The 21,935-nt window shown below is 39.1% G+C and overlaps 1 protein-coding gene across 13 annotated transcripts in view; it reads left to right on the top strand.

The window, feature by feature from the left end:
- Nucleotides 1-21,935, top strand: part of SFMBT1 (Scm like with four mbt domains 1) — a 125,618-nt gene that overhangs the window by 57,258 nt on the left and 46,425 nt on the right. For 11 of the 13 annotated variants that reach the window (XM_032322056.1, XM_032322039.1, XM_032322008.1 and 8 more), the window contains 2 exons: nucleotides 10,229-10,383; nucleotides 17,442-17,536. In XM_032322056.1, coding sequence (XP_032177947.1) covers nucleotides 10,356-10,383; nucleotides 17,442-17,536 — 123 coding nt within the window. In that variant the 5' untranslated portion in view covers nucleotides 10,229-10,355. Of the gene's footprint in view, nucleotides 1-9,096; nucleotides 9,169-10,228; nucleotides 10,384-17,441; nucleotides 17,537-21,935 lie in introns of all 13 variants that reach the window. The other 2 variants (XM_032322029.1, XM_032322106.1) reach the window with 2 other exon arrangements.

The raw sequence follows: 21,935 nt of genomic DNA, 5'->3' as shown, positions 1-21,935 counted from the left end.
AACACCCAGTGCTGATTATTTACATCACATGCCCTCCTTAATGCCCAACACCCAGTTGTCCCTTCCCCCGACCCACCTCCCAATATGTGGCCATTTATGTTTGACTTCTTTTACTTGGTATATTTTCAGTTACCTAACTTATAGCATGTATCAGTGCTTCATTCCTTTTGTGGCTGAATAATATTCCATTGTATTAGATGTATCACGTTTTACTTACCGTCCATCAGTTGATGGACATTTGGGGTGTTTCATACCTTTTGTCTCTTATGAGTCATGCCATGACCTTTCCTGTATGTGTTTTTTGGTACATGGTTTCAGTACTCTTGGAAATACATCGAGGAGTGGAATTGCTAGGTCATATGGTGACTTGATGTTTAACATCCTGAAGAACTACCAGACTGTTTTTCACAGTGATTGCAACATTTTACATTTGCCACTAGCGTTGCCTTCATGTGTCGTCCACCCCAGATGAGTCGGGTCGCTGGTAAATACCATAGTTCCATTAGGGCTGCAGGCATGTGGTGTTCCCAGAGCAGTCTTGGAGTGTCAGTCAGCCTGCCTTCGCTCCTGCTGCCCTGTCTTGCTTGCTCCCTTGCTTCTGTGGCCTCTGCTCCCCGGCCCCATGCCATTCTGGGAATACAGCTCGTGTGTTCTCACTGCAGCTCCGCTGGCCTTCCCCTCGGCGTGGCATGCTGTCTCCTTCCACGTCTCCAGGTCTTTGTCCTTCTGCACTCACAGAGCTCTAATGCTTTTACAGGGCCCAATACATAGGTTTCTGGTAAATATTTGTTGAAAAAATTTGTTGAAAAAATGGAATAGATTTCCATTTTAATAAATACATTTGCGTTTTCTTAAAATAAAAATTTAAGTCACAGAAATACACATACGAATACATTGTCATCCTAAAAAAATTTATCCAGTGCAGATAAAGCAAAAATTCCCTTTTGCTCTATACCTGAGTCTGTCTCATAAACATTGATAGTGACTTGGATGTATTCTTCCAGACCATTTTAAGGGCTTCTGCACATACATATGTCTAGATGTAGAAATAGTTTTGTATGTGTTTGGCAATACATACATATACAGATACAGGCATACCCTGGAGACTGTGCCTTCAGTTCCAGACCACCCCAATAAAGTAAATATCAGAATAAAATGAGTTATAGGAATTTTTTGGTTTCCTAGTATATATAAAAGTTATGGTTATAGTATTTTATAGTCTGGCAGGTATGCAGTAGCATTATATCTCCAAAAAACAATGCACGTACCTTACTTTAAAAATACTGCTAAAAAATAGGGGCTCCTGGGTAGTTCAGTCATTAAGCATTTGCGTTTGGCTCAGGTCTTGATCTCAGGGTTCTAGGATCGATCCCTGCATCCGGCTCCCTGCTCTGCGGGAAAACTGCTTCTCCCTCCCCCACTCTCCCTGCTTGTGTTCCCTCTCTTGCTGTCCCTCTCTGTCAATAAAAAAGTAAAGTCTTTTTTAAAAAATTGCTAAAAAATGCTAACCCTTATCTGAGGTTTCAGCGAGTCATAATCACTGATCATAGGTCACCATAACAAATAGAGTAACACAAAGTTTGTAATATTGCCAGAATTCCCAAAGTGTGACACAGAAATACAAAGTGAGTATATGTTCTTGGAAAAAGTGGTGCCAACAGACTTGCTTGACATAGGGTTGCCACAGACCGTCCATCTGTAAAAACTGCAATATCTGTGGAGCACAGTGGAGTGAATTGCAGTTAAACAAGGAATGCCTGTATGTGTAAGAACTACTGTGTAGTCCCCAAACTGTGGAACACCCCACCCCCAACACAAGCTCCGTCCCTATGAAACTATCCTGTTCTTTCTAACCCTCACATTAGGGAGGTGTCCTGACTTACTGATCGACGTTGACATCCTCATTTCTCCCTCAGTGTAGATGGTGTTCAAGCACACATTTACACCCTCACATTGTACACATGGGGTGTTTCTCGTGTATGCCCGGGAGGGGACAACAGTTTCTTCTCTTTCTTTGAAAATGTATGCTACTTATTTCTTTATTTTCTTTGGGTATTTTTCTGAATCAGATATTGGAAATGGAATTGTGTGGTTGCAGAGAATCCAAGTTAAAATTTTTGATGGAATAAAATTTCTCTCTAAAGGGTTGCAGCCATTTGTGCTCTTCAACTAGTAATGACAGCATCCATTTCTCTATATATTTTCACCTGTATTGGATATTACTCATCTTTTATTTTTGCCAACCTGAGTGAGAAATAACTCACTTAAGCCCTTGACATTGAACATATTTTCATATGTTTATTGATCATTTGCATTTCTTCTCTAAAATTCCTATTCATACCTTTTTTCTCCATTAAGTTTGGCTTTTTTTTTTCTTTATTGGTGCTTTCTGTGATTTATTTCTGTGATTTATTGGTGCTTTCTATGATTATGACTGTTAATCCTTTGTGTATTATATATGCTGGAAATATTTTCTTCTAGTCTGTGGCTTGGTTTTTAAAGTTGTTTATGGTATCTTTCTGCCAATCAGAAGTTTTAAATGTTTTTAAATGTTCCATTTTATGGCCTCATTGCTTAAAGATGTCTGTACTGTCCCAGGGTTTAAAACCATATTCCTCTATGTTTTATTTTAATTTGTTTGGAGTCTTGTTTTTCATGGTTTGCTCTTTTAATTCACCTGGAGTTTATTTATGTGGCAGCATGAAGTAAGGATGCAGTGTTTTTCCTCTTAGAATGTAGAGCCAGTTCAAGACTCTGTGTGTGTTCGTCCTTTCACAGTTGATATGGGATGCCATTTTATTACCTGCTGTATCCTTGTATGCGTACATCTGTTTCTCAGCCTCATTCTACTTTATTGATGTGTGTGTATTTTCTTGCACTAGAACCATACTATCTTAATATTCTGATAGAAGGAACTAGCCTCATCACATATCATCTTTTACAAAAATGTGGCTGGGTTGTACATTTTCTCTTTTAGATACATTTTTTTTTTTTTTTAAAGATTTTATTTATTTTTCAGAGACAGAGGGAGAGAGCGCGAGCGAGCACAGGCAGACAGAGAGGCAGGCAGAGGCAGAGGGAGAAGCAGGCTCCCTGCCGAGCAAGGAGCCCGATGTGGGACTCGATCCCAGGACCCTGGGATCATGACCTGAGCCGAAGGCAGCTGCTTAACCAACTGAGCCACCCAGGCGTCCCTAGATACATTTTTAAATTAGCATTTTATTTTATTTCATACATTTTTAAAAGATTTATTTATTTATTTAGGGAAGAGAGAGAGCATGTGCAGTAGTGGGAAGAGCAGAGGGAGAGAGAGAATCTCAAGCACACTTCCTGCTGAGTGTGGACCCCCCCCCCCCCAACATGGATCTCAGTCACATAACCCTGAGATCATGACCTGAGCCAAAGCCAAGAGTTGGATGTTTAAACAACTGAGCCACCCTTAAATTAGCTTTATTTATTTATTTGTTTGTTTTTAAAAGATTTTATTTATTATTTGACAGAGAGAGCACAAGTAGACAGAGGTAGGTAGAGGGAGAGGGAGAAGCAGGCTCTCCACTTAGCAGAGAGCCCAATGCAGGGCTCCATCCCAAGACCCTGGGATCATGACCTGAGCCAAAGGCAGACACTTAACTGACTGAGCCACCCAGGCGCCCCTTAAATGAGCATTTTAAAATAAAATACCTTCTTGGGATTTTGATTGGAAAGGAAAACATTTCTGTAAGGTGATTTTTAGTGGCCCTGTAGTATTACATTGTATGTTTATGCCAAATTTTACTTAAAAATTTCTTTTTTTTTTTAAAAATATTTTATTTATTTATTTGACAGACAGAGATCACAAGTAGGCGGAGAGGCAGGCAGAGAGAGAGGAGGAAGCAGGCTCCCCGCTGAGCAGAGAGCCTGATGTGGGGCTCGATCCCAGGACCCTGGGATCATGACCTGAGCCGAAAGCAGAGGCTTTAACCCACTGAGCCACCCAGGCGCCCCCAAAATTTCTCATGTTAGTTTAAAACATCCTTTTAAAATATTGGCTCATCATTTAGCATCTTAAATTGAGATATAGATAGAACATTGTATTAATCGAAGGTGTACAACATAATGATTTAATATATGAATATATTGCAAAATGATGACAACAGTATGTTTTGGTAACATTCACCACCACATAGAGTTACAAAAACTTTTTTTCTTATGATGAGAACCTTTAAGATTTACTCTCTTTGCAACTTTCAAATACACGATACAGTGTTGTCAACTGTAGTCATCATGCTGCACTTTACATATTTGGGATGTATTTATTTTATAACTGGCATTGGTACCTTTTGACCACCCTCACCCACCTTGCCCACCCCTCATCCCTGGCAACCACCAATCTGTTCTCTGTGTCTGTGAGTTGGCCCGGGGGGGGGGGGGTGTTGGTTTTGATTTTTTTTTTTAAAGATTTTATTTATTTATTTGACAGAGAGAAATCACAAGTAGGCAGAGAGGCAGGCAGAGAGAGAGAGAGAGAGGAGGAAGCAGACTCCCTGCTGAGCAGAGAGCCTGATGCGAGACTCGATCCCAGGACCCTGAGATCATGACCTGAGCTGAAGGCAGCGGTTTAACCACTGAGCCACCCAGGCGCCCATGATTTTTTTTTTTTTTAATTCTTTGTGTGAGAGCATATAGCATTTGTCCTTCTCTGACTTATTTCACTCAGTATACTCCTCTTCAGGTCCATCCATGTTGTTGCAAACAGCAGGATTTTGTTCTTTTCTTGTGGCTGAAGAATATTTCATGTGTGTATGTGTATGTATACCACATTATTTATCCGTTCATCCCTTAAGTTGAACCCTGAAGTTGCTTCCATGTCTTAGCTCTTGTAAATAATGCTGTAGTGAATAGGGGAATATAGATATCTTTTGGAGTTCATATTTTTGTTTTCTTCAAATAAATACCTCAAAGGGGAATTTCTGGATCATATGTTACTTGAAATTTTAATTTTCTGAGGAATCCCCATGCTGTTTTCCATGGTGGCTGCAACCAATTCCCATACCCACCAACAAGGCACATGAGGGTTCGCTTTTCCCACATCCTTGCCAACATTTGTTATCTTTCTGATAATGGCGTTCTGACAAGTGTGTGGTGCTATATCATGATGGTTTTGATTTGTATTTTCGTGGTGCTATATCATGATGGTTTTGATTTGTATTTTCCTGACAGTTAGTGACAATGATCACCTTTAAAAAAATTCAGGGTATACTTGAGCTCTGGGCTTTGTTTAAAACTTTTATTGGCTTTATAAATTCATTAGTACTGATTTGTTTAACTGAGATAGATGTGCCTTGTGTTGGGTTTACATAATCATAGAAAAGTAAAGTTGGGGTCAGATTTAATGTAGATATGAGTGGCTAAGATTGACTTTATTAGACTTTATTTTTTTTAATTTCCCTAGTTAGACATGGAGCAGTGGGTTAAAAACAACAGCAATAAACAACTTAATGAAACAATGGAAGATTTCTATCCCTAATAATCAAATTACATGACATTTGACAGATGGAAGCAAAACGTTTAATTTAGGTAGCCTGTCAGATAGGGTGTGTGCGAGAGCAGGGAGTAATGATTGACTGTTGCGGAGCGTGAAAAGCCAGTAGAAATCTACATCTGTTGGGGAATGAAAAAATAGTGACTCTACCACTAGCATTTGCTGTCAAGGGCATTTACTTTACAAATAGACCCAAAATGGAGCATCAAATTTGCTGAATTGTTCGCATTTACCATATTTAACAGCATACTTGAAATTAATCCTGGGCTTCCATCCGTTAAGTTGAGGGACTAGAGTGAAAATTTAAACATTTCAATGGGAATTTTCCTTTTAACTACCTGGTAAATACTTCCTGAATTAAAGTATTTTCTTGTAACTACTATATGAACTGGATACAAACTTCCAGAGCCACTCTGAGTTTCTTTCCTTCTAACTAATGCTTTAAAAGTTATTTATGTTGGGCTTATTAAATGATTTTGGCGGAGGCTCTCTCCTACAGAAATCTCTCTTGGGTTGTTGTAACTTCTTCACATAATGCTCTTACTTAGTGTTTAGTCTTATCCTTGAAGACAAAGTGCATTAACATGAAGCCGGCTAGTGGAGGCTTAGGGTGTGGACTGCAAGTGTAAGCCCAAACAAGATGAAGGCTGGTTGTTGTTCATATGGCTTTTAGGTCTTTTAAAAAAGCTGTTAAAACAGAAGTGTTCCATGGGTTTACACTAATGTATCTCCAAACATGAAATAGTGAATTCAGTTTCATTTTATTCTACCTGGGTTTCATTTTCATTTTTGTTTAGTTTTGTGTGTATGTGTGTGTTTGACCTCAAGGCTTATTTTGTACTGTTAGCTTTTAGTATATCTTATACTGGCTTCAGTATGTCTTCTTGGAGCACTTTTTAAGTATCTAGGCACTGTTTATTTCACTGAAATATTCTAAATAAGATGAGCAAGGTTCAGATAGTTAGTTCATGAGAACTTATTTAAATGAGTAACTCTAATGTGTTCTGGTAACCACAAGAGGAATTATAATACCAAAATCAATGAATGATAAAATAAAGTAAAGCAATTTAATATGAATAGGAAATAAAGGAAATAAATGAAAAAGGAATTAAATTTCCATATTCTAGGCTCCCAGATATTTTGCTGTTTTTTTCCCCTTCATTGCATAGAAAGACAGCAATAAAGAGATCTTACAAATGTTCCACAGCAAATGGCTTCATGAGTTTATTTCTCCTAATCCTATTAAGATGCTGAACTGATCATTCATTGGTTAAAATCTTAGTGATGCTGTAAGATTGAAAAAATAGGGATGCCTGGGTGGCTCAGTCGGTTAAGTGTCTGCCTTCAGCTCTGGTCATGATCCCAGGGGCTCAGGTCATGATCCCAGGGTCCTGGGATCAAGTCCTGCATTGGGCTCTCTGCTCAGCGGGAAGTGTGCTTCTCTCTCTGCTTGTGTGTCTTCTCCCTCTCCCTCTCTTCTGACAAATAAATAAATAAAATCTTAAAAAAATATATCACAGCTTTAGCTCTCAGCTTCATAAGACTTGTGGTTTTCCCAACTTTTCTTATCCTTGGCTTTTAAACTTCACTTATTTTATATATATATATATTGTGTGTGTGTGTGTGTGTGTGTGTGTGTAATCATTTTGCACTTGGTGGCTCTCTGCACAAAATATGCTGGCATATTCCAAGAGTTTATGAACATAAGCAGTGGATGACATCTTCAAAGCCTAGTGAACCAACAGATATTTATGTAGTCTTGGCTTTGCTGCATCAGACCCCCGATGAAGTGACAGGATGTCCTCTGTAGAGGTAATGCACTACATTAGTGCCATAGGAACTTGAATCAGTCAACATTGTATAAAGGTAACATTAATTCAGCATTTACCGTGTAGTCAACTCCGTGCTTAGTGCTGTTCACAGATTGTCTTATCTACGTAGCAGTCCTCTGAAGTAGGTACAGTACTGTTATCCCTCTTTTAAAGGGGTGCCATTGGCACAAATGAGTAAGTCATTTGTTAAAAGTCACAAACGTTGGGGCTCCTGGGTGCCTCAGTCGGTTGGGCATCTGACTATGGCTCAGGTCTTGATCTTGGGGTCGTGGGATCGAGCCCCATGTCCGGTTCTGTGCTCAGCGCGGGGTCTGCTTGACCCTTTCTCTCTCCCTCTGCCCCTCTCCCGCTTTCTTTCTCAAATAAATAAATGTTTTACGAAAAGTCACAAATGTAGTCAAATAAAGAGTAGACATGGGATTTTAAAAAGTTAATACAAATAATGTCCTTCATTTGCTTTTTCCACTCAGCAGTATAGACAGTATTCCCATGTGCTTTTTATGGACCTACCTAAATTTTTCTAACGATTGTGGAGTATTTCCTAGTATCGGTGTATCATAATGTATGTGGCCATTCCATTCCCATTTGGTAGACGTATGGGTTGTCTCTGGTTTCTCACCATTAACGATAATACTGCTGCAAGCATCACTGTTATGAAGCCGCCCACACATGTGTTTTGTATGAAAGATTCTCACTACCAGAATCACTGCTCAAAGAATTTGTGTCTTTTAAATCTTTGTAAGTTAAAATTTTTCATTAAATTTTTCTCCAGAAAGTCTGTACTCCGAAGTTCTCCCATTCGTCCACCTTCCTTGCCAACAATGGACTTTTTTAGTTTAAAAAAATTTTACCAGTCTGGGGGGCACCTGGGTGCTTAGTGGGTTAAAGCCTCTGCCTTTGGCTCAGGTCATGATCTCAGGGTCCTGGGATCGAGCCCCACATCAGGCTCTCTGCTCGGCAGGGAGCCTGCTTCCTCCTCTCTCTCTGCCTGACTCTCTGCCTACTTGTGATCTCTGTCTGTCAAATAAATAAATAAAATCTTTTAAAAAATAAATAAAATTAAAAAATTTTACCAGTCTGTAAGGTGAAAAAGTCATATATAATTAAAAATTACTTTCCTCTTCCTAATGAGATTGAAAACATTTTTATAAGCTTTAACTCTGATTTTTTTTAATGTGGATCGCTTACCTATTTTGCCCATTTTTTCTTTTTTGTTGTTGAATGATAGGAGCCTGTATATGGAAATGAATCCATTATATGTTGCTAATACTTTCACCAATCTCCATTGTCTTATTTATTTTTAGTAAAATATAATTGACAAATAATATTCTGCTAGTTTCAGGTATACAACATAACAATTCAATATTTGTATACCTTGCAAAATGATCACCAAAATAAGTCTAGTTAATATCCACTACCATACATAGTTTTAAAAAAAAAATCTGTTTTCTTATGGTGAGAACTTCTAAGATATACTCTCTTACCTTTGAGTTTTATTTATGATGTCTTTTGGCATGTGGAAGTTTTATGTTTGCCTGTTTTCTTTGCTGTCATTCCCTTATGCTTTCTCTATTTGGGTCCAGAATGATCTTTTTTAAAACACAGATTTGATAATTTCCTTTCTATGCTTAAAGAAGCCCTCAGTGGCTTCCCATTGAGAGTCAGTAAAATACTTGCTTGAGGACATGGGATATAGACATTTTGCTTGGTTTGAAACCTGGTTCTCTTACTTCCTTGCTGTAGAGCCCTGGGAAGGTCAAGTCCTTGACAGGATGGGGAGGAACTGCAAGTAGGAATGAAGTATTTTTTTTCAAGGTAATGGAAATATTATAAAACTGGATATAGTGGTAGTTACACAGCTCTGTAAATTTACTCAAACCTATGGAATTACATGCTTTTTAAAGTGGGAAATTATGGTATGTGATTGTAATAAAGCTGTTTTAAAAAGTAAATGGGTTCTGGGTTGCCTGAGTGGCTCAGTTGGTTAAGCGGCTGCCTTTGGCTTAGGTCATGATCCCAGGGTCCTGGGATCGAGCCCTGCTTTGGACTGCCTGCTCACTGGAGAGACTGCTTCTCTCTCTCCCTCTGCCTACTTGTGCTTTCCTCTCTGTCAAATAAATAAAATCTTTAAAAAATATATAAATAAAAATAAATGGGTTCCAAGCTTATTTTGGAGAGGTTCCCTTTATAACTGTAACTGTAGACTAATGTAGTTGATGCTTGTTGGTTCTGCATAATAGCCTAGATAAGTGGAATGAAAAACTAGATAAAATAATACATCCTTAATCTTATTCATTGGATAAGACAGAGCATTGAAAGCTACCTTTTTCCTTCAGGAATTCATTAGGAATTAGAGTTTTTGTGGGTAGGAGTCATGGTGCTAAGGGTTAAAGAGTGATTCATATACGTGTTAGTGTGTTGTGATTTTTAGATATCAAGATCTTGATAGGGACGCCTGGGTGGCTCAGTTGGTTAGACGACTGCCTTCGGCTCGGGTCATGATCCTGGAGTCCGGGGATCGAGTCCCACATCGGGCTCCCAGCTCCATGGGGAGTCTGCTTCTCCCTCTGACCTTCTCCTCGCTCATGTTCTCTCTCACTGTCTCTCTCTCAAATAAATAAATAAAATCTTTAAAAAAAAAAAAAAAGATCTTGATAGTGCTGTCTCTGCATATACAGATAGACACACACACTCTCACATTTACATACACAGTCTCCAAAATTAGGAAAGATACCCATTTTTTCTCTCATTCCCTCTATTCTGCCAGTGTGTGTCTGTTTCATGCACCCTCCCCACTCACTGCAGTGCCAGGTCTTATGAATGAGTAAACTACACTTGGGTTTCAGGCTTTTGTGTGTTCTTTTTGACTTTCCAGCACTTTCATTTGGACCTTTGGATGCCCACTGAGCTGATGCTTGAGACCTACGAGTAATCTTCAGATCAGAGCGGAACCATAAGGCCTTTCCTTTGCGTGGGGAGGAGACTGCCCATGTTCTGTGGAAATGAACGGGGAGCAGCAGCTGGATGCAGGTATTGGTTTTGCTGAAGAGAATTCCTTTTTCATAGTGCAGGATTCTCTTACTTACCTGTGTTGTCCAACTTGTCTTTCTGCCACTGAACGGGAAGCTCTTTGAAGATGTGAGTTCTTTCTCTGTCCCTAGCAGAGAACCTGGCACTAGGGGGTACTCATAATGTTTGCTGAAAAGGCAAGTAACGTTTTTGAACAGAGATCTTTAAAAAATTTAATTTTGATAGTTATTTTGAATGATTTTGAAATAATTACAGATTCATGAGAAGTTGCAAAGATGGTACTAACAGGTCCTTGTGTACCTCTCACCCATTTCTACCATTAGTTACATCTCCTTAAGTGTAGAACAATATAAAAGCCAGGAAATTGACCTATGTACAAAGTATATGTAGTTCTCTGTCATTTTATCACATGTAGCTTCCCCTAACTATGACCTCAGTCAAGATACAGAACTGTTCCATTACCACAAAGAGTTCTTCTCTACTACACCCGTCATCCACTCCCTGCTTTCCCCCAACTTTCTCTTGCCCCAGGCACCTTGTTAGTCTCCTCTCCATCTCTGTGTCATTTCAAGAATGTTATATAAATAGGATTACATAGTATGTGGCTTTTTGAGATTTGCTTTTTTCACTCAAGATAATGCCCTTGAGAGCTATCCAAATTCATGCATGTTATCAGTAGTTCCCTTTTATTGCTCAGTAATATTCCATGGGTGTACTACAGTTTGATTAACTATTCACCTACTGTAGTACATTTTCGTTGCTTCCGGTTTTTAGCTATTACAAATAGAGCTGCTGTGAGCAATCATGTACATTAAGATTTTATTTTTCTGGGGTAAATGCCCACGAGCACAGTTACTGGATTATATGTTTAATAATGAAACAGCCCAACTGCTTTCCAGAGAGGCTGTACATTCTTACCAGCAATGGATTAGAGATCTGGTTTCTTCACATCCTCTCTGCCATTTGGTTTTCAATTCATTTTGATTTGTATATAGTGTTGTTGAATGTTATCTTTTTCTATGGCTGTTTAGTGGTTGCCCTAGGTATAACACAATCTATACATAACTTAGCATACTTTGCTGGTGTCATCATTTTATTAATTTGAGCCAGGTGTGGAAACTTTACCTCTACAGATTTTGAGAACCACATCAGACACTTAAAATTTTGCCTCAACTGTCGAACATAAAGTCAGAAGGAGGAGGAAAATGTATTATATTTTCCAATATTTGTACTCTTCAAATTGTCCCTTCCTGATTTCTTCCTTCCTGATTTTCTAAGATTCCTTCTGTCATTCCATTTCTATTTATGGAATTTTTTTTTTTTAGCCATTTTTTTTTTTTTTTTTTTTAGGGTTGATCTGCTAGTGATAAAATATTTTACCTTCCTCTGACAGTGCCTTAATTTACCTATTTATTATTGAAGGATATTTTTGCTGGAAATGGAATTCTGGGTAGAAAATTCTTTTCTCTCATCTCTTGAGAAGTCCTGTGCTTTCTGGCCTCCATGGTTTCGGATGAGAAATCTGCTGTCATTGGAACCCCCTCTCCTCCAGTCACCCTAAGAGAGGTGTAGTTTCTCTTGCTGCTGTTAAGATTTTTTTTTCTTTGTCTTTAGTTTTCAGAAGTTTGACTTTTGGTGTATCTTTGCACATATTTCCTTGGGTTTATCTTGTTTGGAGTTTTCTTAGTTTCTTGAAATTATGGTTTTTGCCAAAATTGGAAAAATTTCACCTGTTATTTCTTCAAATACTTTTTCAGCCCTGTTCTCATTTTCTTTTTCTGGGATTCTGCTGGCACTAGGGTTGGATCTTATATTGCTATTCCATACTCTTTTCATTTTTTTCTTTTCTCTGTCTTTAATTTTAGTCATTCTTACCTCTGTCCTTCTTATTCTGCTAAGGGGCTTACTATGGAGTTTCCTTGTGGTTATTGTGTTTTCAAAAACAAAATTTCTATTTTGAGCTGAAGAGGGATGAGGAATGGGAATAGCCCCAACTTAAGCCACAACCCGGCTCCTCTAACCAGGCCTAGGAGCTTGTCTTGCGTAGTTAACCTTTCAGTTTGTCGTGTGCCATCAGCTAATTTTGCAACTTTGAAATAGTTGACTTTCATCATTTTTAGCCAGTGATTTGCTACTTTTCTGGGAGACTGGGTTCACTGAAGTACTTACTCTGCCATTTAGGAAGTTGATCAGTGTTTTGTTTTAAATGTTATTGTTAATGCATGGATATAAAGTGCATGCATGTGTGTGCACACACATGTACACACACACGCACACACACACGCACGTATGTGATGAGTTTGATTCCATTGGTGTCATCCTTCGTTTGATGATCAGACTGCCCTGTTCTAGAGCAGTGAGTGATCTTTCAGATTGGTTCCTGTGTTCTTTTGGTGTGATGTCATGTGTCTTTGATAGTTCAGTCCTTGCTTTCTAGTGTAGTAAGGGTCCCAGGTAACTCTTGCACATTTTTGCCCCAAACTTAACAATCTACCATTTCTCAGGAAAACTGTGTTTTTTATTTTTGGACAGTGGATATAATATTTAGAGACCATAGTCTGGGTGCTGGGGTGCTCATTGATACTAGGTTGTCATTTCTTATAAGGCCTTTTCCATAGACATAGCTAGAAACTACACGTCTTTTGAAGAGAAAGGAATCAGATGGCTTCATTTTATAGTCACTGTTTTAATTTAAAGTTGCAGGGCTTTTACTTCTTTGATTTTATGTTGTGTCTCTTTTTTTTTTGGAATTGTGTTGTTTCATAATGATGTTAACATCATCACTTATTTACCCTGTAATATTTCTGTAATTTTTTCAATAATACCAACATTCCAAGTATAACAGATAACAGTGTGAGGTTTAAAATTTCTTTATGGTTTTTGCCTTAAAATATATTCCACTGGGGTTTGCAGTCAGACATTTTTTTTTTTTTTTAAGCTTTATTTATTTATTTATTTGACAGACAGAGATTACAAGAAGACAGAGAGGCAGGCAGAGAGAGGAGGAAGCAGACTCCCTGAGCAGAGAGCCCCATGAAGGGCTCGATCCCAGGACTCCGGGATCATGACTTGAGCCAAAGGCAGAGGCTTTAACCCACTGAGCCACCCAGGCGCCCCAAGATACTGTATTTTAATATGACATAAAGTAATCCTGTTTTCCTTGAGGTTATGTCACCAACAATTAGGTATTTTTGTTTCAGTTCATTTTTAGTTGGATTTTTTTCTTTTGATTTAAATATGTTTCTAAAATTTTATAAAGTATCTACATAGTGATGAAGTTAAAATTATGTATAACACCATTCCCATTTTCAATCTGATACTGTTCACCCTTTTTATTTTTCCCTATATATACAATTGGTTTTTATTATTTGACTCTTCTGTTGTTCATTTAAAAATTATAAACATGTATATGTGTGAGTATACATATATACATATATATGTATATACATAACATATATTCATATTCATATTCATATTTCTTAGATACTAGAGATTGTCCCTCAGCCGTATGTAGTAATCTTTCTCCCCTTTTTACAGCTATATGGATATATATACCATACTTTATTCAGCCACTTCCTTACTGATGGACATTTGGGTTGTTTCCAATCTTGGTATTACAAATAGTGCTGCAATGAATAGCTTTGTACATATGTCTTTTTGTATTTTTGCCAGCATATCTTTGGGATAGAGTCCTAGAAGTGGGATTGCTGATCAAAAGGTAAATACATATGTATTTTGCTAGATATTGCCAAGTTCTCTTTCACCAGGTTTGTGTCATTGTGCTTTACCTGCTTAAGCACAGCCTTACCATAGAGTATGTTGTCAAACTTTGGGATTTTATTTCCAATCTGATACCTTAGTGCTGTCCAATTTACATTTCTTTTCTTTTCTTTCTTTTTTTTTTTTTAAAGACTTTATTTGACAGAGAGACAGTGAGAGAGGGAATATAAGCAGGGGAGTGGGAGAGAGAGAAGCAGGCTTCCCACTGAGCAGGGCAGTGCGGGGCGGGGGACGTTTGATCCTAGGACCCTGGGATCACCACCTGAGCCCAAGGGAAGGCAGACACTTAGGACTGAGTCACCCAGATGGCCCTCTAATTTACATTTCTTTTAAAATGAGTAAATTTCCACATGTTTCCATATGTTTAAGAATGATTTGCATTTCTTTTTGATAAATTCTCTCTTCATGTATTTTGGTCATTTTTCTACCAGATTATTAGTTCGTTTCTTCTTGGCTTATTAGTAGATTTTAATTTATGAGGGTTTAGTTCTATAATTCATTATTTATAATGTTGCTGTTGATCTTTTATTTGTAAGTTAGCATGCTGTTTGAGGGAGAAGGTTCCTCCTAGCTAAGGACCATGAGTGTTCAGACTTATTATGGTTTGGTAATGAAAATTGACTTTCTACTAATCCATACTTCCAGGATGCTCCCAATTTAGTCTTTTTTGGCTGGTTACATTTCTGGTGAAAAATTTGAAAAACAATTAAAAACAAATGGAAAATAATATAACAAACACACATGGATAAAAATGAATGGAAAACAATATAACAAACACTGGTGTTACCTACGGTGAAGAATTAATGTTATCATTGTCCAATATTTGTTCCCATTTTTTTCATCCTGTAAAATATCCTTAATACAGAGTCTGCCATTTTAACCATTTTGAAGTGTACAGTTCAGAGCATGAAGTACGTTCACATTGTTGTACAACCATCACTACGGGGATCTCCGGCACTTTTTCATCCTCCCAGTCTGAAGCTCTGGACCTGTTACACAGCAGTAACTCCCCATCTCCCTTTCTCAGGCCTTGGGAGCCCCCGTTCTCTTTTCTGTCTCTCTGGGTGTGGCTGCTGTAGCCCTTGCATGGAAGTGGAATCATACAGGATCTGTCCTTTTGCAAGTGGCTTACTTAGCGTCGTGTCCATGTTCATCTGTGTTGTCATGTGTGCCAAGATTTCCTTCCTTTTTAAGGCTGAGTAATGTTCCATTTTATGTATGTACCACCTTTTATTTATCCATTTATCTATTTATGGATACTTAGGTAGCTTCTACCTTTTGGCGCCTATGACTGTTACTGCTACGAACCTTTGTGTATAAACATCTGAGTCCCTGCTTTCAATTCTTTGTGGTAGGTACCCAGAAGTGGAATTGCTGGGTCATAGGGTTATTGTACTTTTAATTGTTCGAGAAACCACCATATAGTTTTCTACAGTGGCCGCACCATTTTCCATTCCCAGACCAGCAGTGCACAGATTCCAGTTTTTCACATCCTTGTCAACACTTGTTTTTTGCTTTTTCGGATAATGGTCGTTCTAGGGGGTTTGAGGTGTGTCTCATTGTGGCTCTGATTTGCATTTACCTTATAATGTTAAACATGTTTTCATGTGTTGTTCCCCCCCCCTTCTTTTTGAAAGAAAAATTTCAGCCTCTTTTCCCTTCTAATCCTGTTTTCTCCTCTCATCACCAAAGGTAGCACTGTTGGAAGTCGATGTATAGTCTTCCCATCTTTGTTTTTTATACTCTTATTAATATGCATGCATTTATAAAGAGATACTGTGAAGTTTCCTTTGAAGTCTAAACTGTATCTTGTGCTTTTCATTCTGCACCTGCTGTTTTTATTCGATGTGGGGTTTTATTTGAGATTTATCTATGTCAAAACTAGTTCATTCATTTCATCTGCTATACAGTACTACTCGCTGTAGAAGAACTGCCGTAATCTGTCTCTTCTCCTACTGATTGCTTTTGTCTGGTGCTGTTCCACACAGTGCTGTGGTGAGCGTCTTGTACTTGCCTCCTTGTGTTTGTCTGAAGCTCAGGTTCCCCTAGGGTGCACTCATTCAGCCCCTATTCATTGTGAACTCTAGTGGCAGGCGTTGTTTTGGGCAGTGGGGATACATCAGGAAACAAAACCCTGCTCTTAGAGAATTTATGTAAATTGGGATTATTGGATTCTGGAATATTTGAATCTTTGCCTACTCAACAAAAAATTTATTGAGTGTGCTGTGACAGAGATATAGGAGCGACCAACACAAAGTCCTGTCTGAAATAACAGAGTTTATTTTCTAATGGGGAGGATAAAAAGATGTATGGTGCACTGTCAAGTAGAAATGAATGCCTTTAAGATAATGAAACTAGAGTCTGGGTTTTCTGCATTAGATAAGTACTGATGGAAGGCCTTTCTGGAGAGAGGATGTTCGAGGAGAGGCTTGAATGAAATGAAGCTGGGAATGACACTGGGGAATGAGTCTTTGAGCTGAGGAAATGAACGCAGAGGAGACTTTGAGGATTGAACATGATTAGAGAATAGAAAGAATCCCAGGGTCACTTGAGTGCAGGGAGCAAAGAGGCTGGTTGGGGATGAAGTGGCAAGGAAGGTAGCCAGAGGTCAGACCATGTGGGGCCTTTGCACTCTCCCAAAGAGTTCAGATTTTTTTATAATTGGGATTAAAAGGTAAAATATATAGTGGTTAGGTCTTGGGCTAGAGAAAGAGAGCAATAGAAATGATGGGAAGTGGTTAGATTTGGGATATATTTTAAAGGTGGTACCTATAGAATTTTCTGATGGTTTTGATGTAAGATGTGAAAGAAAAGTTGGAAAGCAAGGATAACTCGACATTTTTGGGCTGAGCCAAAATACAGATTGGTGATGTCTTTTACTCATTTGGAGAGTACTAAGGAAGAATCAAGTTGAAAATTCAAGTTTGAAATGCCTATTAGGTATGTCAAGTAGTTGGCATTAGATATTAAATGGTAGTCCAGAGTGACTGTAATCGTTACACTCTCGCCAGCTTTATATAATGCGTTTGAGTGAGCTCCTGATGGATTCCAGCAGGAGACAACATGTAACACTTCCATGCTGTTGGGATTCATCGATAATCAATGCAGTATGGGATCCCGCCATTTAAAAAGTGCACGTGAATATTTTGTGTGTGAAATCAATTAACTTGTTGTGAAGTAAATTGTGTAAGTTAGGGTTACTAAGTTTATGTTTTTATACCTTGAGTTTTCTTTAATTGGGGCTCATTTGTTTCCTTTTGTTTTGATTTAAATTCCAGATGCTGGATCTGGTGTGGAAGAAGTGGAATTAAGCTGGGAAGATTATCTAGAAGAGACCGGGTCCACTGCAGTTCCCTATGGATCCTTTAAACATGTAAGCAGTGATTGTATTTGTTTTACTGACTGTATCCCATTCCTTTGTCCCACGGTACCATTATTAGAGATTTTAGAGTTATTTTACGTTGGAGCACTTGAAAGGATTTGAGTGCTTTTTCCTCCTCCTGCCCCCTTCATTAAGAAAACTGGACATATTTTATTTCTTTTAATATGTTGTTTTTAAGTAATGTCTACACTCAAACTTGGGGCTTGAATTTACAATCCGGAGATCAAGAGTCTCATGCTCTACTGACTGAGCCAGCTAGGCCTCCCTGGACATATTCTAAAATCTTTTTTTCGGTTTTGTGTGTCTTCTGCCACTCAGTGCAGAACTTGTCTATTTTTTTTTAAAGATTTTATTTATTTATTTGACAGAAAGAAATCACAAGTAGGCAGAAAGGCAGGCAGAGAGAGAAGAAGGGAAGCAGTCACCCTCTTAGCAGAGAGCCTGATGCGGAGCTCAATCCCAGGACCCTGGGATCATGACCTGAGCCGATGGCAGAGGCTTAACCCACTGAGCCACCCAGGCACCCCATGGACTTGTCTTTTTGACTAGTCAAGAATATTGCGTTATTTTTGTCAAAAATTAATATTTTATTTGTAATTGAAGAACCTCTATAATTGAAGAAAATGGTTTATTGTCTTGCACTTCTTTTTTAAAAGATTTTATTTATTTATTTGACAGAGATCACAAGCAGGCAGAGAGGCAGGCAGAGTTGGGGGGGAAGCAGGCTCCCTGCCAAGCAGAGAGCCTGATGCGGGGCTTGATCCCAGGACCCTGAGACCATGACCTAAGCTGAAGGCAGAGGCTTTAACCCACTGAACCACCCAGGGACCCCTCTTGCACTTTGTTTTATGACCACTGGCTTGCATATTGGGATTAATTTCAGTAACATTATTGCTCTCTCTCATGTTGAGCAGAAACCTGAGTAGTGTCATATAGTGGGTCAGATTAGTGGCTGTTGCAGCACAGTTTCGTGCCATAATAGCCCAGTTAAATTGTTAGTCCATTGGCAACGTATTTGCCCTGTGTGATGCCTGAAGAAGGTAAGAAAATACTCCAAATTTTTTTAATAGTTTATATTGAGATCTAGTTTTTTAACCTGTTCACTTACACTCCCTCTTAAAATATAGAATTCTTGATTCTGTTGATTTCATGTTTGTCTCAGTCTGTTTGGGCTGCCATCACACAATACTGTAGACTGGGTGGCTTAAACAACAGAAGTGTATTTTCTCACAGTTCTGGAGACTGGCAGTCTGAGATCAGGGTGCCATTATGATTAGGTTCTGGTGAGAACTCATTTCCTGGTTTGCTGGCAGCCACCTCACCGTGTCCTTAGATGGCAGAGAGTGAGAGAGCAGCCCCTCTGGTGTCTCTTCATATAGGGACATTGATCTTACCGGATCAGGTCTCCACTCCTAGGCCTCTTTTCCCCTTTCCCACCTTCATAAAGGTGCTGTCTTCAAATGTAGTCACATTGGGAGTTGGGATTTGAAATATGGATTTTGGGGAGACATAACTCAGTCCAAAGCAGTGTTCAACAGGGCGGAGTTCCTTTGTTCTGGGGTTTGGGAAGGCAACAATGCCCACTCGGAGTTGTTTGACTTTGGGAAGTTGAACCATATTCTTGAAAGTGTTTTTATGGGGCACCTGGTTGGCTCAGTGGGTTAAAGCCTCTGCCTTCGGCTCAGGTCATGATCCCAGGGTTCTGGGATCGAGCCCCGCATCGGGCTCTCTGCTCTGCAGGGAGCCTGCTTCCTCCTTTCTCTCTCTCTCTGCCTGCTTCTCTGCCTACTTGTGATCTCTGTCTGTCAAATAAATAAAGTCTTAAAAAAAAAAAAAAAGAAAGTGTTTTTATAAGCTGAAGAGTCCTGCTATTTTCAGTTTGTTTTGTAAAAACTCAGTCATGATATTTTCCTTTCTATTTTTAAAAAATTTTTTTTAAGATTTTATTTATTTGACAGACAGAGATCAAAAATAGGCAGAGAGAGAGGAGGAAGCAGGCTCTCTGTTGAGCAGAGAGCCCGATGCGGGGCATGATCCCAGGACTCTGGGATCATGACCTGAACTGAAGGCAGAGGCTTTAACCCACTGAGCCACCCAGGTGCCCCTTTCCTTTCTATTTTTTAGTTCATTTATGTCTTTCTAAAATTGAAGTGGTGAGATTTATGTATTTTAAGTAAAGATTTCATTTTATATTGACTAATCTCATAATCAATTTCAATATTTTTTTAACATGGAAAGCCTATTTGTGATCATGTAATATTTTTGAATTCTTGTTTTAAATGTTATTACTAATCTGATATGTATTTATACAAGCTTATTTATTTATACTAAAATGAAAATGGGGGTGCCTGAGTGGCTCAGTTGGTTAAGCGACTGCCTTTGGCTCAGGTCATGATTCTGGAGTCCCAGGATCGAGTCCCACATTGGACTCCCTGCTCAGCAGGGAGTCTGCTTCTCCCGCTGACCTCTCTCCTCTCATGCTTTCTTTCTCTCATTCTCTCTCTCTCTCTCAAATAAATAAAATCTTTAAAAAAAAAAAAAAAGTGAAAATGGAGGACAAACTTTCTGACCAAAATTCTGGGTCTTAAAAATGGTTCCACCTCTCCTCTTTGACAAAGCAACAAGGAGAATGAAAAATAGATGTGTCCTCTTTCATCGTCAAATACAGAAAATATTTAAGCTTGAATCAGTGTATTGTGAAGGGCTGCCAGGTACAATGAAAATCAAGCACTGGTATAGGAAGATGCTGGAGAAGCGGTGCTGGTGGATAGCTGATCATAGGCAAAGCTGGTAGAACTCAGATCAATCTCCAGAACAATGGAGATGGATGTTTAAAACGCTGGCAAGAGTTCTACAGGACCCAGTTTGGAATAAAGGAGGGTGGGAAGATAGGGCTGCAGAAGAAATTAGAGGCCAAACCACATTTGCAAGGAGGATGCATCTAAGATAGTAAAACAGTTTTCCTTATGGTACATGTATGGTACATGGAGGAAGCAGTACCAGTTTTGGAAAAGGCACTGAGCTTTATCTGGGTCTTCTGGAACAAAACCTTTAAGCTGCTAGGGGAGGGGATGCAAACCCTGTTAACCCCAGGATGCAGGTGAAATCCATTGCATCCTGGAGATAGGACAGAAGAAGTAAAAGCCTTTGTTCCTGGAAGGAGGGTAGGAATACAAGCTGGAGCAATCGAGGCCCCCTACAGTTCCTATTCCTTTTTTTTTTTTTTTAGGATTTTATTTATTTATTTGACAGAGAGATCACAAGTAGGCAGAGAGGCAGGCAGAGAGAGGGTGAGAAGCAGGATCCCTGCTGAGCGGAGAGCCTGATGTGGGGCTCGATCCCCGGACCCTGGAATCATGACCTGAGCTGAAGGCAGAGGCTTTAATCCAGTGAGCCACCCAGGCGCCCTGAAGTTCCTATTCCTAAGACTCAGGACACAGAACCTGACTGAGACTGAGGCTCAATCTCAGAGAATGTGCTTTCCTGCTTGTCTTCAACTATGAAGTGAGGAAATACTGGGTAACAAAGGTCTATTTGTAGGAGACAGACAAGAGTGTAGAGAGAAGTGATCTCTGAGATGCAGTTACACAGAGAAGACCTATGTCTGAGAGTGGAGCGGCAAATATTGAGGGGGGGGAAAGCCACCTGGCAAATGAGCCTATACCTTCAATAAAAAATGCTGATGTACCTTGGAGACTATAGTGTACTGTGAGTAACTAAACAACAACAAAACCCAAACCCCGTTCCACTCCTTAACTACATTGACTTAACCTTCTCCCTCAAATTTAAGGCCTAAAAAGAAACATGCCCATTTTCAGGCATGAATGTTATTTGCCTCAATCTCAATTATTCTACGTATGATGTCTGGCTTTTAACCAAAAATTATGGGACACATGAAGAAGCAAGAGAAAAACAGCAAACTGTCAAGAGACAAAGCATTCAACAGAACCAGACTCATAACGTCCAGATGTTGGAACTATCAGATAGTTGTTTTTGTTTTTGTTTTTGTTTAAGATTTTATTTATTTATTTGACAGAGATCACAAGTCGGCAGAGAGGCAGGCAGAGAGAGAGGGGAAAGTAGGCTCCCTGCCGAGTGGAGAGCCCTGTGCAGGGCTCGATCCCAGGACCCTGGGATCATGGCCCAGGCTGAAGGCAGAGGCTCAACCCAATGAGCCGCCCAGGCACCCCTATCAGAGAGTTTTAAATAACTATGAGTAATAGGTTAAAGGCTATAGTGGAATAGATGGACAACATGTGTGAATAGAAAAGGACTTTCAGTAGAGATGGACACTATTAGAGTCAAGTGGGAATCTAAGAAATGAAAAACATAATAAGAGATGTTGAATGCCTGTGACAGGCTTATTGCAGACTTGTAGACCTCACAAATT

This window comes from Mustela erminea, chromosome 1 (assembly GCF_009829155.1).
Source record: "Mustela erminea isolate mMusErm1 chromosome 1, mMusErm1.Pri, whole genome shotgun sequence".
Taxonomy (NCBI): Eukaryota; Metazoa; Chordata; class Mammalia; order Carnivora; family Mustelidae; genus Mustela; species Mustela erminea.
This window is presented reverse-complemented; position numbering and strand designations above follow the sequence as displayed.